Genomic DNA, 18,161 nt, shown 5'->3' with positions numbered 1-18,161 from the left:
GGAAAATGTATTTCTAGATCAGTGAAAGCACATAGTGAATTATGGGACGGATTTATTCTCTCCACTTTCAAACAAATCACCAAAATAAACTTGGTTAACTTCTTGATTTACAATTGTGACTGCATGACTGCAACATTACAATCACCAAAAGGTTCCATGACTTTTCCAAAACATTTGGGACCTTTTATCATTTTCAAAATCATTTAAAACATGGATTATCAGATTCCGTGCAAAACATGAAAACAAGGTGGGGGGGCCGGAGGACTTGTTTGTTTTGACATGTTTCAAACTGTGGAATTCCCCAAATTGCGTGGGAAAGTGAAAGTGATTGGATAAATGCTATTTATTGTGTCACTTGTGCAACCCTGTAGTGTTGAAAGGTTTATTTTGAAGTTACTTTTTCTCGATGGACACTTACACACCAGCACACAATCATTCACAACTCTGAACTCTCTTTGGGTTCAGAGGGTTCAGGTCTGTTGCGCCACCACAGCAGATAAGAGCAAAAAAGAATTTGAGGGAATAAATACATAAACATATTACACCTCTGCAATGTTAAAAAAATGTTAACAAAACAATACACAATCCAAAATAATAATGCTGAATTATTCCAACTGAGGTGTACAGTAATAAGTAAAATGAGCGAGAGAGAGAGAGAGAGAGAGAGACAGAGAGAGAGAGAGAGAGAGAGAGAGAGAGATTGAGAGAGAGAAAGAGAGGGAGAGAGAGAGAGAGAGAGAGAGAGAGGATAATCTGCTGAAACAGAATGGCAGAATGAAAAGTAGAGTTGTGAGTACTGTATGTATGTGACCCTTGGTTTTAATCCGACTCTGTCTTTATATTCTCGGCCTTCACTCTCTAATATTCTGTCTATATTCCAACTACCTCCATGGTAATCCAACACTGCTGTGGCCTAAATTACACCTCAGCCTGTCTGTCTGGGTGTGTCTCATTTAGTGTGATGGACGGAGACGATTTGAGTGGCAGTGCTCAAAAACATGTATCAGAAATGATCAAATCCAATCATACTGAAAGCTCAGGTTCAGAGCTTCAGATTTTCTGTGTTCTGGGATTACAGGACCTGAAAAGCATAATCCTTCTTTATCATGTCCTTTATGTTTATCTAAATCAATTTTATACTGCACTCTGGTGGTCAGAATCTGTGATACATCCCCCCTCAATGTGTGATATAGTCTGACTACAAGTTTCCTTTGTTTACATTTACATTTACATCTAAAAAGGTGCAATCTGCAATCGGTAATTTCTCATTTGGTATGACACAAATCAGAAAACCACCATCTGAAACTACCTACCTGCACTTATGGGTGCATTAAGCGTAACAATCTGGAGCTTAATGCTCTGAAAACAAAGGAGATGGTCGTGGATTTCCGACTGAGCGCAGCCCCACCTGCCCCCATCACTCTGTGTGACTCCCCAGTTGACACTGTGGAGTCCTTTCGTTTCCTAGGAGGCATCATCTCCCAGGACCTCAAGTGGGAGCTCAACATCAGCTCCCTCACCAAAAAAGCCCAGCAAAGGATGTTCTTCCTGAGGCAGCTGAAGAAGTTCAGCCTGCCAAAGACATTGATGGTACCCTTCTACTCTGCCATCATTGAGTCCATCCTCACCTCCTCCATCACCGTCTGGTACGCTGCAGCCACTGCCAAGGACAAGGGCAGGCTACAGCGTATCATCCACTGTGCCGAGAAGCTGATCGGCTGCAACCTCCCGTCCATCCAGGACCTGTACGCCTCCCGGACCCTGAAGCGGGCAGGCAAGATTCTGGCCGACCCCTCCCACCCTGGACACAAACTGTTTTTAACCCTCCCCTCTGGCAGAAGGCTGAGGTCCATCAGGACCAAAACCTCACGCCACAAATCCAGCTTCTTCCCGTCGGCAGTGGGCCTCATCAACAAGGCCCAGGTCTCCCCTGCCTGTTGTTCCTTTTGCACATCTGGCTGTTTCAGGAGAGGCAATCTCTTTGAATTGTCTCTCCCATGGTTTCCCTCTTGTCCTTATACATACTTCTCTTCCTAGAGAACACTATTGTACACATTGTATTACTACAGTAACTTAAGTAACATAGCGAAGATTTTCCAAATGAAATGCATTCATTTTTAATAACAATGTGATATTTAAAAAATGTTTCTGTTGTGGCTATAGCCATTCAGTGCTACAATATATTTACATATCCTAAAAATGCAATTCCTGGTGGTTTCCATTAAATTAGTCATATACTGTATATACACATAGGTCTTTAAGGAAAACATATCCCACAAGTGTCCATCCTCATGTCCTTCTGGGCCAACGTGCCACTGGCTTTGAGATTATGCTGGGAGGGAGGAGTTTGTGAAAGGGACTCGTAAGTCAGCTAAAGGGCGTGAGGTACAGTCTGGGGATCCTGGAGGTACAGCGCTCCCATCTCGACTGCTTCCCCTCCTGCTCCAGGCTCTCATACTCCTCCCAGGTGCCATCAGTATGCCTCCTCCCTCTTCCACCAGTCCATCAAACAATGCTCCGAGGCTCTGTCGAATCCTTACGCAGAAGTGTGGGCAGCTGAAGGCGTACAGAATAGGGTTCAATACTGGATTCAGGAACGCCAAGGTTGTGGCCAGTGGCAGTCCCTTCTCCACTGTATAGACAATTTGCGGCCAGTACTGAGCTGCCACTTCCATTATGCAGAAGGTATGATAGGGAGACCAGCACAGTGCAAATGCTGCAATAACAAATGTCACCATTTTGGTGAAGCTTTGAGATAACAGGTTCTGACTGGCTGGAATAGAAGAGCAATTTGGAGAAATGGGCGTGGGCGAGTGGCACGTAGTTGAGGTAGCCAGCGGCTTGAGAAAAATGTTAGTAGGTTTTGTTGTCATGGAGATTTTTTTAGTGTCTGTTTCTCCTTCTGTGTTTGCCACAAGCAGTGCTCCAGTTAGCCTGCTGGAACTCTCTCTTCTCTTCCTCATTCTGTTTTTCAGGCTGAGGCCAATTGTGATGTAGCTCCCTGCAATCACCACTAGGGGGATCAAGAAAGCCAGCAAAAGCTTGGAGATGGCTGTAGCTGCCTGCCGCACCTTGCAATGCCTATCAACCATGACTACAGATGAATATAAAGCAAAATTGTGGTAGCACAATTTTCTTTTATGCAGTGTCTCAGTCACTGAGCGAAATAGGAAGTACGGGATGGCATTAATGACTCCCCATAGCCAACCCAAAACACACACCTTCCACGCTCCTGCCACCGACCGATGATTCTGGCACCATACTGGCTTGGACACCAGAAGACAGCGGTCCAGGGAAATGGCAGCCAGCAGGAAGGATGAGACAAACATGTTGAGGAAGAAGATGGAGGCCTGAGCTGAGCAAAGTGGGGCACCTAGTTCCCAACTGTGAGAGGAGTAGAGGTAGAAAGTGAAGAGGGGAAGAGTCAGAGTGGCCAGGAAGTCAGACATGGCCAGGTTGAGCACCCAGACAGAGGCCACAGTGCGGCGCTGCAGACGGAAGCCGACCACCCAGAGGATGAGGGCGTTCTCCAGAATACCCAAGCAGGAGACCATACCATGGAAACAAATAACTGCCAAATTAGTCCTTGAGTTGTTGTCGTGTGTGTGCTCCCGCATGGCCTGCAGCACGGGGCAGAACAACTGTTCCCCTGAGGCATCAGAGGAGGAGGTGATGTTTGACATCAGTGATCTGAAAGAAAAGACAGTTCAGTGTTAAATGTCAGGGAGAAGACACAGAGGAATATGACATAAAGATCAAATGTGCCTACAAATGAATCCCAATGATGAGATCAAACAAATAACAGATTACACAAAGTTCTGTCAGACCAATGAGTCTGGGTCTGGTTTAATGTTTGCGCATGATGATGTGATGCTGATGAACACACCAAAACTTGTGTACAAAAGGACACGTTTCTGAGTCTAACTTGACAGAGTGATGATGGCAATGATGAAGACTGATGAACCCTCTGTTGACAGCTGACACAGTTCCTCATATGTGGTAAAAACAGCATCATAGTCTTCAAGTTTGTGAAAGTAGGAATGCAGATTTATATCCTCTGCCTTTCAGTCCCTGTATCTGGGTGACTGTCAACATTGTAATGCAGCCAAAGCCAACTGCCTTATATACCAGCTGCACCCCAAATCTCACACAAGTGTGTTATAAGGGCACATAGTTTGCATTTTAGAGCAAGAAACAAGAACGAAAAAAATCCTGTCCTTTTCACCTTTAGACACTGTTTGTCATTTTTAGGACTGGCAGCAAGTCACAGCCTGTTCCTATAGTCTAAGCACATACCAGCTATTAGGCAACAGCACATTCCTAAGTACAACAGCCAGGGAAAGCCAAGAAGACACTGACATCTGTCATCATCACAGTTAGCCTGTTTAGAGTGCTGCAAAATATCCATGGGGTAATTATTCTTCTCTTCTCTGACACTAAAGGTCAAACTCAGGGGTCGTGGGGGTTGACAAAGCCTGGCTCTTAACAAGGAATGCTTCAATTCAACTAATATTGCCTATTACTGGTAGATGTATTTGCAGTATCACTCCAGGAAAGTTGCTTAATTAATTATGACAACATGTAAATGCTAAAACCTGTTTTGCACCCTTATTCCTGAAACTTTGGAAAAGGCAAATATAGACAGTACAGACATTAGACGCTAGACAGGACGTCCCCTGCAGGCTCTTTACGTAATGATTATTTCCAAAACCACACATTAGGAAATCCCTTTGACTTTAAGGCCCTGGATCAATTGGCTTTATGCATGATCTGTTCTTGTGCCAAACAGACAATTATGATCTTCATATGCAAGAATATTTTCTGTCCTTTCCTTCCTGCTCATGTGGGAGACACCTTACATGGCAAATGCAGCTCTTCTCTGCAGGCTTCTTCATCAAGTACTGTTTACAAAAGCAATAACCTGCTCCGGGCCATGGTACAGTTCACATTCTGTGAGGTGTAAAGGCTGGCACACTAACATTTATTGGAACTGGACTATTGGATTTCAAGCATAAAATCAATTGATCATGGAAGGATTCTGTAAATGATAGTGTTTGCATTTGGCTGTCAATTTTAATCATTTATTTCATACCCTGATTATTGTTGATGGTGTATATTTTTACTGTAACTGATGGATGTTCCCAGTGGCACAGGAGCCATTGCTCAGCTGTTGTATACTAACAGAATGACAATACATGAAACCATGAGTTATCAGAGTGACACAAAGTGCTTCGCCTTAGCACACAACAAAAGCACGTTTCTCTCAGTCTCAGTTGTTGTAGTCAATTGAGCTTAGAGCTGGTCTTTGTGTGTTTGGAAGTTGTGCAAGATGTTACTAAAGGAACAGTTCAGACAACGCGGAACTCTGTCAATAAGTACAGCTGCTTACTTTTTATAAATACAGGTAACATTTGAAAGATCCACAATAAAAGCACTAAAGCATTCCTTCAACCATGCCAAGCATTTTTCTGAACCCCTATGTGGCCGTGGAGGAGCAACATCTAATTTAACTGCATTGAGGCATAAGAGTCACCTACGACATCATACTGACAAAAGATTCACAAAACACAACAACAAACCCAAAAGTCTGAAAATGACCACAGTTATTTTCTGACACATCTGTTTATACTAACAAATCAGTTTATACTTACAAATCAGTTTATACTAACAAATCAGAGACAAGGCAAACACAAATATCATGTTGCATAGATGAATATAAAAACAGCATATCTTAACCAGAGGATCAATATAGAAAGCAAACAAATAGGATTAAGCCCCTCTCCTTTTCACTGTTCTCGGTCTAGAGCTCGCCTGTGTTACACACTCACTGTCACGTGTTACTAAACTGTCTGTTCAGGTTCAGGTAATACAATAAGCTAGTGTTAGGGTTTAGAGTTACATGGAGGCAAAACTGCCCTCACGTGGTGAAGCATCTGCCACCATCATTCCCACTTTGTATCGACATTTAGGAATCCAAATAAAGTACAGCATGTTGACTAAGACTGAGCCATGTCTGAGCATGAATGCACAGACAAATGAGTAAATGCATCCATGATGCAACACTGGCATGACCACGACCTCTCTCCAGACTTTACTTTATGTTTCCATAGTAACAGACTCATCATTTGGGATGCTATGGAACTTTTTCAGTGTTTGGAGCCAACAATGGCAGGAAAATAAAGAGTAGAGTTGTAATCACAATTATGGCTCAGTGTGCTGTTCATTTGTAGTCTCACAAGCTGCATGGACAATGGTGCAATTAAAGGTGACATATAAGATGGATTTCCCTGTTCTTATGTAATTTTTTATTTCGGGGTCTAATTTCAAAACGCTTTTCATTCCTTGAAAAAACAAAACACTGATCCACTTTGACCCTTCCTGGCTGATAAACTGCTGTGCAAACTGAGTGAAAACAAACCATTGACAATTCTGTTTTTCTAAGGCCCTCTTTCCAATGTCCAGCTCTGTTCTCACTGGCCTTTGTTATGTGTTGGTTTTTGTTACAGTGTTCAAAGCAGGACCAACCAAGCCCGACTTTGGTAATGTTCAACACATACTCAAATATAAATATGACAGGAACTAACATCTCCTATATGTCGCTTTTAATGTTACACTTTTAAAAAATTCAATTTCTGCTACGATGTGACATCATTCCACTGTGGCACCAGTGTTACGATCCCTGTCTCTAGTATAGTTTAGTAAGTGTATCTTCTCTATCAGTGAAAAACTGGAAGAATTGAGGTTCTGTTTGTGTTACAGAACTGAATGCAGACGTGAACTTGAGTTAGTGCCACAACTTTATATTATTTATCATATCAACATGTTTGAGTCATATAATATTAAGCTGATTTGCTAAAACAACAACCCCTGTGATGGACTGGCGACCTATAAATGGTGAATCCTCCCTCTCTCCAGCCCCCCACAAGCAATGATAAGATAAGAGAGTACAGAGAGCGGATGGATGAATGGATGTTCAAAAACACAATAGAAAGCAACATCACATACATACATTAAATTAAAAGTACTTTCAGCTACATAAATTGCCTTAATAATAAAGATTATTACAAAATATTATTAAACCCAGTGTGCAGTGTTGGGGCAGCATGGGAATATTACATCAATATTATACATATTATATATACTAAGTTGTGTAGTTCTGATGTGTTATTTTATTCATCATTCATTAAGTTTCAAGCTTTTGTTTAGCACTCACCCAGATGTTAGCTTCACATTCACAGAGGAGAGTGAAAGCAAAAATCCTGTCCTGTTCCGGCGCTCTCGCTGTCTTGCTGTCAACGACACTCATCCCTCCAGTTCTGTCACTTTCCACAACACTGCCGATTTGAAGACACTCCCACACACACACACACACACACACACACACACACACACACACACACACACACACACACACACACACACACACACACACACACACACACCTTTATTCAAATTAAGAAGACTAATGAATGAGCCAGTGTGTGAGTGTGGATGTAAATTTGGCTAGATTATCATATCAGACAAGAATGAGGAAACTGAGCGACATGAGTACAAGAACAAAAATGGAAAGACAAAACAAACAGAATGAAACATGATATGCAAGACCACAGCCTGACTTTAGACTTCAGTGTCTGTCATACATACACTGTCATACAAGATTTGGAATGATGATGGTAACCATCATCATTCCAAATCTTGACTTGTGTGAACCAGTCCCCATACTGAAACACGGTGCATTGACAATATACAGTCTATACTCAAGTACATATATGTATACAAGTACACAAATCATACATCAAATTGAACTCTGTCTTATGTCAAAAATATAATACGGTACTTATTTGGTATAAATCTGTCAAAACAATCTCAATGAAATGTTTGGAGAATTAAAAACCTTGTTTAAATGCGTCTGTCGCCATCTAGTGGTCAATTTGTTGCTCGACAGATGCCATCTATAGGCAACTGTTGTGCTATAAAGTTTAAAGTTCACCGAACATAAAAAGAAATACGTCAAAAACAAGTTAGGAAGCTGCTATCACTCTCCAGAATGTCATAATTGTCTTACAAAATTCAACAAATTAACAACACAACAACAAAATCTAAGTTGTTAATGTTTTCTGATGCTGTCAAATGTCTCAAAGAACAGAACACGTTTTGTAAGATTGATACTATTGATAGATTTGAGACATTAAAGTGTGTTTCCTAATTATGGCCTTTCTCTGACCATCCACTTATTGTTGCCCTCTGTTTTCTTTGGCCTATCTTTCCCTTCCTCAGCCAGCACCCTTTCCCACATTTACTCTCCTCTTTCAGCCATTTCTCCTGTATTTTTTCCTTCCAAAAGTAAACTCCATTCAACTTCCTGTTCCTTCTCTGCCAACACAAACTCCCTGCTCCCCTCCTCCCTCCATTTGAGCTCCATGTACCTCTGGATCTGAGAGGAGCAGGATGCCTGATTCATATGGGTGGAAGTTTCAAGAAGGTCACAGGGTTTGTCCAGGAACGTTGATTGGAGAGACTGGAAAGATTTACTCAAATGCTACAGGTTCTTAAAGGGACATTTGTTTGACTTGATACCAACTGAGAATATGGTCGTTATATTCCATGTAGGAACGCCAACACTTTAAGATGATAGACACAATAACGCAAATACATCTAGTAGCAATAAACTAAGATGATGAGCGGCTATGGAGAATGAATGAATGAATATGGACATACAGTAGGGATTCCGTACAAATGCAATCTGCATTGAACTTGTGTGCCTGTGTGAGGGCTCTGCACATCACAATGGAATGGAGGCATGATTAATGATGATTATTAGTCACACCTGTGGTTTTGCTGCTATGCCAACTAAACATGTTCAGTGATTTCACATGGACGATGACTGTGAGAGCCTGTAGGTCAATATTGATTTATTACTTAATTGTTGCTATAACAGTGGTACTAGAAATCCAATTTCAGTTGATAACTGGCCTCAGTACCACTAATATCGATTGGCCCTCCAATAAAAGCACAACTTTTGTTTCTCTATTTTTCATATACTGATTAAATGTATTTATATATTTATATTTATCTAAATAATTTCACCTTGGCACTTTCTGAAAGTCAAGAAAGATAAACAATATGGGTTTTCAGATAAGCAAATATAAAGCTCTGACCTCTGATTACGTGATACAATATCCTTTCCCAGGTCAAAGTCAAACACTCTTGGTTGTTTATCCTCGATATGAGTCAGAATATCACGAATGATGATTTCATAAAACCATTTAACTGATCGATTAAAAACAAGCTCCTCTAAATGATCCTCCTCTAGATGATGATGAAAGTTGATAACTGATTATTTATTTAATCTTTCTCCTTTCTGCTGTGCCACACTTTCTCTTTAGTTGTTTGTTGACTGTGTCGAGGGTTGACCCAATTTTACTGTTAAAACCATTAAAATCACAAGACGAGTGTCCAGTGCGAGCGATTGCACCCACTTTGTCGCTAAGATTATTATATCCTGCTGTATAAAACTAATTAGCAAAGAATGCTCTAATCTTAACTCGCCACCCCTCACCTTTGTACCATGGCACAACAACTCTATTAATTTACCATGTGGTAATCAATGGGATGAATTATTGAATGATGATTTAGAAAGATGTACAGAAAGCTTATCAGAATGTACTGAGTGGGCTTTGAATAGAATAGACTAGAATAGCTTTTATTGTCATTGTATATGATAATACAACGAAATGCATTTGTGCTGTGCCTGAATCTTTGAACAGTAATAAATAACAGCAATAAACTATACATAAACAACTATAAATAAATCATAAATAACAGTGAATAAACAACACACAGTTCCATTCCTACATTAAAACAGGAGTAGTGTCACAGCTCAAGATGTCCCAATAGCTCAAGATGACTCAAATGACTTGTCTCGACATCACATACTGTACATCACATATGACATATGACATCACATGACATCATGACATCCCACATGACATCATGACATCCCATATGACATCATGACATCACAACATCACTCCCCAAATGACATCACATATTCCTTGCCCCATATGACATTACATGTCATCATAGCTGAAGATGCCCAATATGTCCCAATGTGTCCCAATGTGTCCCAATATTGTAATTGACTTTTGGGGTACTAATTTGTCTAATGTTTGATTTTGTTTAGCTCACTTATGGTCCTTACAAAGAAGCTGTTCTTCATGCATCTTTCAGGATGGTGTTGGCATCGGAGACAACAAGTCTTAAAAATGTCCTCCAGAGAGGGCAGGGGAAGTCCAATTATTTTTCCTGCTGTTTTAACAGTCCTTTTGAGTTTTTGGCGATCTGCCTCGGTGCAGTTTGCATACCAAGCTGTCAAACAGTATGTTAGGACGCTTTCTATAAAGCATTGGTAGAAGGCTCTGAGCAGCTCTGCAGACAGGTGGTTCTTCTCCCGTGTGCGAAGGAAATAGAGTCGCTGCTGCGCCTTTTTGACAAGGGCCGAGGTGTTCACAGTCCATTTGAGGTCTTCACTAATGTTAGTCCCCAGGAACTTGAAGCAGCGAACCCTCTCCACCTCCTCTTCCTTGATGACAAGAGGACTGTGGTCCTCATGGTGTCTCCTGAAGTCAATGATGAGTTCTTTTGTCTTTTTAATGTTGAGTGTGAGGTTGTTGTCCATGCACCAGTCTGCCAGCTTGTCTATTTCCTCATGGTAGTGGGTTTCATTGTTGTTTGAAATGAGTCTTTGAGTTCTTTGAAGTGGGACTTACTGTCAAAGACACACACACAGGGTTTTGTGATTTCCAGTTTATTTGAGGGAAACCCTTGCAGTTAGTTCAGATAAGGCTGTGACTATTTTTCGTTATAGAGAAGAACATTAAATAATTTGCACACCAAGCACACACACACCCAGTGTCCAAACCCACCCTCTAATGTCTTCCAGCATTGTATATATTCAGGGACATGGGGCTGGGGGGGAAAACACAGGAGGAGGATTTCCAAGCAGCTGAGTAACGTCAAGGTATGATGGTCAAGTTTTCATTTTTCATTACACAGGTTTTTGAATTTCAAATTTGAGTCACATTTTTATTGCACAAAGTTTGGCATTGACAGCATTTTCATCTATTAATTATCATACATAGAAATTTCAATTATCAACCTGATAATTTCGGTCATGATTATGAAAATCTAATTTACATAATGATTGTAATATAATTGTAAAGTGAGTTACAGTATTCAGTATATATTGAATTTATCCATGTGTTTCTGACATATCCTGTTATATATAAAATGTAGAATTATACGGATTAAACACCACAATAGGATTTTACTGAGCTCTAGATAATAATTCATGATACAAAACCTATAAAAATACTGTTCACTGATCGTCTGGTTGATCTTTACCTGATAAGAATACGGCTGTCCTGGGACTTTAATTGACTCATTCAGCAAGAAGTTAAAATCAGGACACAAATCAACCGAATTGCAGTAAAATCTATTTTATTATTGATGATTTGGAGTTGAATCAGTCTGAATCTTTCTGTCTTTAGTGTCATCATGGCTGCAGTGCTGGTCACCCTGCTGGTCTTGTGTCTATCAGGCCCATCTGAGGCCTTTGTCCCCATTGGAGGTGGGGCATCTACTCATGTCAGCATTACAAAAACGGCTCTATTGCAAAAAGTGACGGACACATGTCGAGCCAAGGTTGAGGCGTCTGGTCATGAATTTAAGCCTACGGTATGTGGAAATAAATAAATGTATGCACATAATACAATTGTAGCCACACGCAACACTAAAGCACATCTAAAAATACACATTCACATGTTTCACCCACGTTGCTTTATGAGCGACATTCCAGCCTGCATTTCCTGAAATGCATTGCCCATCCCTATTGCTTCTGTTAAGATATGTGTATCTGCTGTTCATATAATTGTGTACGCTCTACACACTCTTCTTTGCATGTTTCTGGAACTATACCTGTATCCTCTAACCATTGACCTCTGACCTCAGGGCCACTCTCCTGAAGAGCTGGTCAGGGCCTGTTTAGGCCCCACAGCAACTGGAGAAGTGTCGGGTGCCAAATTTCACTTGGCACTCCAAGAGATCTGCGTGCATAATGGACTGGTAGACCGGGACTTTGTCAACAGGTGAGTGGCGATGAGCATAGAAAATAAAACAAAACAATTGGAGTCAATGTGCTGTTGTCAAATGGATGAAGCAACATGTGAAAAATTGTTCCCAGCGCTCCACACCACTTCAACTCAGAGAGATTCATGGAGGGGCGCGGTCTCATTATGGAGGGCATGGCCAGCATCAAGGCAAACGTTCGCAAGGAGAACTTTCAGGCTGCCAGAGAAACACTGGGCAGAGTCCTTCATACATTGCAGGTGAGAGTGAAAGAGTGAGACAGCAAGACAATTCAATTCAATTGTCCCATAAGAGAAATCTGTACTGTAATACATTCACTTTACTATTTGTATATGTGCTGAATATGAAATCATCTACCCTCTTCCTGTTGCTCTCTCTCTCTCTCTCTCTCTCTCTGTATACATTCAGGATTTCTACAGTCACAGTAACTGGGTGGAGCTCGGAAACAGAGAACCATACATCAATCTCATACGCCCTGACCTTCCTCTGGAAAACCTGGCAGGTGTGTTCCGTTGTAAAATTGTAATAATCTATTCCTTTATATCATGTGCATGTGTGTGTGTGTGTGTGTGTGTGTATGCATGTGTGTGTGTGATATCTATGTATCAAAGAGCAGAATGTATTATTTTGTCCATGGAGGGTGCGGAGTGTGGAGTGTGCATCCATACATCCTACACCCTTATTCTTACACAATGTTAATGAACAAAGGTTGTGTTTGACCCAATGGTCGCTGCCAGATACTGTAAATAAATGAATGGTCAAATAAAACTCTTCACAACTATCACCATCATTGCCAGAATACAACAAAAAAAGTAGAAAAGGAGCCACTTCCTGTCTCTTTTACCTATTTTTGTGCTGTGCCAGGTAAATGTAGCCATGGAGATGCAGCTGATCTGACGACCTCTACAATCCCTCGTGGTGGCATCAGCGAAGATGAGCGTCGGTCAGCTCTGCATACAGCTGCTGTAAACGTAGCCACAGCTGCCAGCCTCCAGCTGCTGGAGGACATCCGATTGGCTGCTGGTGACAATGATTTCCTGAGGTAGAATGGTTCAAATTCTATGCATACTATTTATACCGACTAAAGAACTGTACTAAGGCACATTTCTGAGGTACTGGTATTTTACTGGACTACTTCCATTTTGTGTTACCTGTTAATATGTAACAGGTAACACAAGTAACAGGTAATCACTTTTTAAAAAAAAAATATTTTAGTGCATACTGATAAGTGTGCTACAAGTCAATGAAATGGTTCAATAGCTTTAACCTGATCATTAAATCTCCCATTTTTCCTCTTGCAGAATGATGGGGATTGCCCGCTCATCCGCTTTATGTTTTGTGATTGACACCACTGGCAGCATGTCAGATGACATTGATGAAGCCAGAGCAGTTGTGAATGCAATCATTGACGGCAAAAAAGGAACCCAGGATGAGCCCTCCGAGTATATTCTAGTTCCCTTCAATGATATTGGTATGTGCCCCCCCAAAAAAATCATGTATACGACAGCAATTAGAGTTGGTGCAGTTTACAAATACACAACATTTCAGCGCAATACATGTCTCAAGTAATCATTTAAAAAGCCTTTGTGAACTTTCTGTGTGCTTTGTAGAATTTGGACCTATGGTCAGGACAACTGACCCTGATATAATGAAAAGCCAAATTTCAAAGCTCAGAGCAAAAGGAGGTGATGATCACCCAGAGCCTATTAGGCCCACACTGAGCCTATCAGGACTTCAGGTATTAACACTGTCACAGTGGTAGATTGATTGAGCATTTTTAATATTATTCCTCCTGTTACCATGTTAACTTTGACCAGATTGAAAGTAAACTTCTTCATTCATTGTCTGATTTCTTCTCTAGTTAGCTCTCATTGGTGCTCCTCCCTCTTCCCAAATCTATGTGTTCACTGATGCTACGGCCAAAGACATCGCACTCAAGGACACTATTGTTGCTCTCATCAGGAGCACTAAATCAACAGTAATTATTGAATTTTTCACTCGTTGCATCAAGTTGAGTTTTGCTTGACAGACTCCACTGCCAAGCATTTACTTCCTACCTTCTTTCAACACTCACTTCCTTCCCTGACCACATCCCCTCTTTTCACAGGTGTCATTTTTCACGACAGAACCCGGTTCAAGGCGCCGCCGTTCCATTAGAGCTGCGTCTTTTAATGACTAAAAAGATTTGGCTCTGGCTTCTAGTGGCCAAGCCATCCAGGTGGCCAAGAACCAGCTGCCTCAGGCTACAGAAGTCATCCTTGACACGTCCACTTCAGCTCTGGTAAAATGTTTTTTAGCATTGAGTAAAATCCATGATTCTCAAATTCTGAAGCAATTGTGAGCCAAGGCTGAAAAATATAAATAGAGATTGCCCTCTCCTCTTCCTTAGGTAACGGTTCTTCAGCGAGCAAGAAACCCTGGGAAGCAGGAGACCTTCCCCTTCATGTTGGATGAATCTCTGAAAAACATCACCATCTACATCACAGGAACATCCATTACTTTCACACTGACCAACCCTGCAGGTAAAGCACCAACACTGTTTTCATTTAACCACAGTTACACATTTATATGGCAAATTTAAATAGATTGTATTTAAATAAGATCATAAAAAGACTAAAACATGGCTCTGATGAGCAGTGTAAACACAGTTTATCATCATCAGTACAAAACACTCTTATTTAGATTTGGCTGCTCAGCCAGATGCTCCACTGTAGATGTGCTTTGGATTGAATGCATTGTAGGAGGGGCTGAAATGTGCCAATACACTGAAAGTATTATTAGCATTATTACTACAAGTTAACTAACTGGAGAAATTGACCCAATAAGCACAACATAAAGTCAAAATAATAAAGAGGAGCTCCATGGTGATACTTTAGTGCCTATGCCTTAATTTTCACGTGCTACTTTTCATTTAGAATTACTGAATACTATTAAACATATAACATTTCTTTATTTTAGCTCCTCCTAAATACAGGAAAATTACTAAAATACAACAAATATAATACACATGAAATGGGTGATTTACTTCTCTGTGCTGTTTGCCTAGTTAACTGACAGAATGTTTAGCTCCCTACATGACTCAATCTATGTGTCTGATTGACTGATGATGCATGCTTACTACTTCCAGGTGTGAGTCAGAGCCACAGTGAAGCTAGTGGAAATCTGGGGACCATTCAGACTGTGGGCAGCCTGAGGAGAATTCGCCTTAACGCCGACATGCAGACAGGAACCTGGCAGATCAACATCAACTCCAACCAGCCGTACACACTCAAAGTCACAGGTGTTACATCCTTCTGTCTGCAATTTCTTTCACTGACATAATGGTTTACAGACTGGGATCATTTAGAGGTTCTGTAACTTTGTGCATTTCTTTCCAGGCCAAAGCATTATAACCTTTATATACGACTTCGTGGAGGCTTTTGGTGGACCACACCCGGGTTACGCAGTAATCAGTGGGCGTCCACAAGCAGGTACAAGCAATAAAGCAATGAGTGTTCATCTCTCTCATTCTTTGCATTGACATGCTTATCACAGAAGTCTTACACATTTTACTGCACTATATAAAAATCCCAAGTAATCACGTGTAATCATTATGAAGGTATGATAGAGATATAAGCTAATGAGGATAAGATTCCTTGAAGATGTGAAAGTTGTTTTTCCTTACCATGCTTCTTCTCTCTTCTGGACATTCAGGCCAGCCAGTTAATCTGCTGCTCTCAGTAATAGCTAGAAAAGGTCCGTCCTCCATGACTGTTGGTGAAGTTGGTTTGGTAACAGTGTCTGGTCCTGAGTCTGTTAGCAATGGCAAAACAACTGACATGGGCAACGGAGACATCCTATTGACTATCGATAAAGTCCCTGAGGGGGAGTTTGTGGTCATGCTTAAAGGAACTGACAAAGAGTCAAACAGTCTGTTTCAGAGGCAGTCCACCACCTCAATGTCTGTCTCCAAGGTCAACATCCAGGTCAGTGAAAACACTGAAGAATACATTTTTTAAATTATGGGAGCTATTTTCAAAATGGTAGTTCTACAACAACCATTACCCAGGACAGTGGCTATATGCCCAAACACAGTTAAAATGGTTCCGTCTTCTTCCACTTTCCCTTCCAGGTTATTGTAGACAGCAGCGTGGAACCCGGAGAAACCCTCTCACTGCCCTTCAGTGTCATAACTCAGGGGTCTGGTGGTGCATATCAGGTCAATGCCACAAATGATAAAAACCTTGCCATGACCTATCCACCAAGGTGAGATTGTCAAGTGTCAACGGCTGCCTGCTTCTTGCTTCTACCTGCTGCATTACTTTCTATATCATGTGCAGAGAAATCAAACACCAATGTGTACACAATACATGTAATCATCATGTCTACTTTCCTCTTACTTACAGCCTCTCGTTGAAAACTGGGCAATATAGTAATGCTACCTTGACCATGAAGCCACCTGCCGACACACTGTCAGGAACTGATATCACACTGACAATTGAAGTCAAGTCCTCCAGCGGTGCCGACTCCAACTATGCTGTCCTGAGAATCTCTGTTGTTCAGAAGGTAACCTGACACACAAATGATTCAAGACACAATAAATATGAAGGTTGTACACTCTGTGTATTCTGTCATTGCCTTTTGCTGCACTAAGCCGACAGAATTAAGTCTTTGTGATACTTAAACATTGTACATTTGTGAATTTCTCCCATGTACAGATTACAGATTTTACTCCGCCATTGTGCCAAATGGTGAGTGTCCTGGCTGATGACTGCCCTGCTGATGTGTCTCAGTGTTCACCTTTCCAATGGGAGCTCTCAGCCAACATCACTGATGGTAATGGCACCGGCATAGTGAAAATTCTCAAGCGGCAGGGTGATGGATCCCTCTCATACTCCTCGCTGAGTGCTCCCATTGTTCGGGCAAACTACAACGCCTCCTGCTGTTCACAGATTGTTGAGTTTGTTGCCGTAGATGAAGTAGGCAACGTGGGCAAGTGCTACCATTCTATTGTGCGTTCTGGTGGCCCTCCTGCTCTGACTGTGTCTATGTCACTGTGGTTGTGCCTTTTGATATCTGCCTTCATGTCAGCCTTACATTGATTAAAAATGTCAGTTGTTTCGGTTTGAATGTTTATTGTGCACTGATGCGGTCAGATGTTTTCTATTTAGACATCATATTGTGAGGGAGTTGCTTAAATATGCTTAAATATGATTGATGAAGCAAATGGATGATGGACGTAAACTTTTCTACAGTTCTGACATATAATATTTGGAATATAATAAAGGAACCTTGTATGGCATTTTGAGTATTTATTCATGGAGAGTTTGCTACATTATTCAGGTTAGCAAACTTTTTCTTGTACAAATTGTTAGTTAACCCTGCACACCATTTGAGGCACCAGAAAACCTCTTTGACCCTTGAAAACATGCTATATTGGCTCCCCACTGCCTTGAGGAGAGGTGGAGCGCACTTTCAGCAAAACACAAGCATTAACGGAGAAGAGCATGTCAATTCATATGAAAACACGACTAATAAAAGTGTATCTAATGTTTTCAGACTTTTAGTGAAAATGTATGTTATCCTTGCTTCTAAAAGGTAACATGATCTAATTTCCGAGGGCAAAGATCATAGTCTACTGGGCATTAATAGAGAGAGAGGAACAGCCTCCCTGAAACCAAAATAAAATGCAAAATCAAAGAATACATAAATTAAAAATTTTAGACTTTTCAGTGGCCAATTCAAGGGCCACAATTTAACCAGTTTAAAGACCCACAGCAACTCTCCCCTCATATAAAAATAATGTATATACATAAACTATTTCGGTATTTAAGGTCGAAAGGTCCAAAATTTAGAATGAAATGTTTTCTAACTAAAATATCCATTTAGGGATTCATTTTACGTTGCAAATTTATTAGCAAACAATTTCCCCAAAATACAAATCCAAGAAACAAAAAGAAGATCTGAAATTCTGTACAGTGTGTTTTTAAAGGTAAATTAAGATTAGAAATTACAACAGCATAACAAATCATAAA

The 18,161-nt window shown here is 40.9% G+C and overlaps 2 protein-coding genes across 2 annotated transcripts; one reads left to right on the top strand and one right to left on the bottom strand.

Moving 5' to 3' along the window:
* Positions 1–2,145: 2,145 nt before the first annotated feature.
* On the bottom strand, positions 2,146–7,451 carry LOC142996694 (prostaglandin D2 receptor 2). The gene is made up of 2 exons (XM_076147708.1): positions 7,214–7,451; positions 2,146–3,690 (listed from the first exon to the last, which is right to left on the bottom strand). The coding sequence occupies exon 2, from the start codon at positions 3,681–3,683 to the stop codon at positions 2,328–2,330; it is 1,356 nt and encodes a 451-aa protein (XP_076003823.1). The 5' UTR covers positions 3,684–3,690; positions 7,214–7,451; the 3' UTR covers positions 2,146–2,327.
* A 2,011-nt stretch (positions 7,452–9,462) lies between these two features.
* Positions 9,463–17,417, top strand: LOC142996693 (von Willebrand factor A domain-containing protein 7-like). The gene is given in 17 exon segments (XM_076147707.1): positions 9,463–11,020; positions 11,550–11,736; positions 12,010–12,146; positions 12,242–12,386; positions 12,556–12,649; positions 13,012–13,189; positions 13,449–13,618; positions 13,758–13,885; positions 14,009–14,125; positions 14,255–14,428; positions 14,537–14,669; positions 15,275–15,427; positions 15,525–15,617; positions 15,841–16,112; positions 16,259–16,392; positions 16,533–16,692; positions 16,845–17,417. Coding segments are annotated over 16 exon segments (2,652 nt in total). The 5' UTR covers positions 9,463–11,020; positions 11,550–11,556; the 3' UTR covers positions 17,229–17,417.
* Positions 17,418–18,161: the final 744 nt, after the last annotated feature.

The sequence above is a fragment of the Genypterus blacodes genome, unplaced genomic scaffold (assembly GCF_046128005.1).
Source record: "Genypterus blacodes isolate CSIRO-AG114 ecotype Tasmania unplaced genomic scaffold, CSIRO-AGI_Gbla_v1 ptg000039l_1, whole genome shotgun sequence".
NCBI lineage: Eukaryota > Metazoa > Chordata > Actinopteri > Ophidiiformes > Ophidiidae > Genypterus > Genypterus blacodes.
The sequence above is the reverse complement of the archived record's forward strand: the minus strand, read 5'-3'. Positions and strand labels throughout refer to the sequence as shown.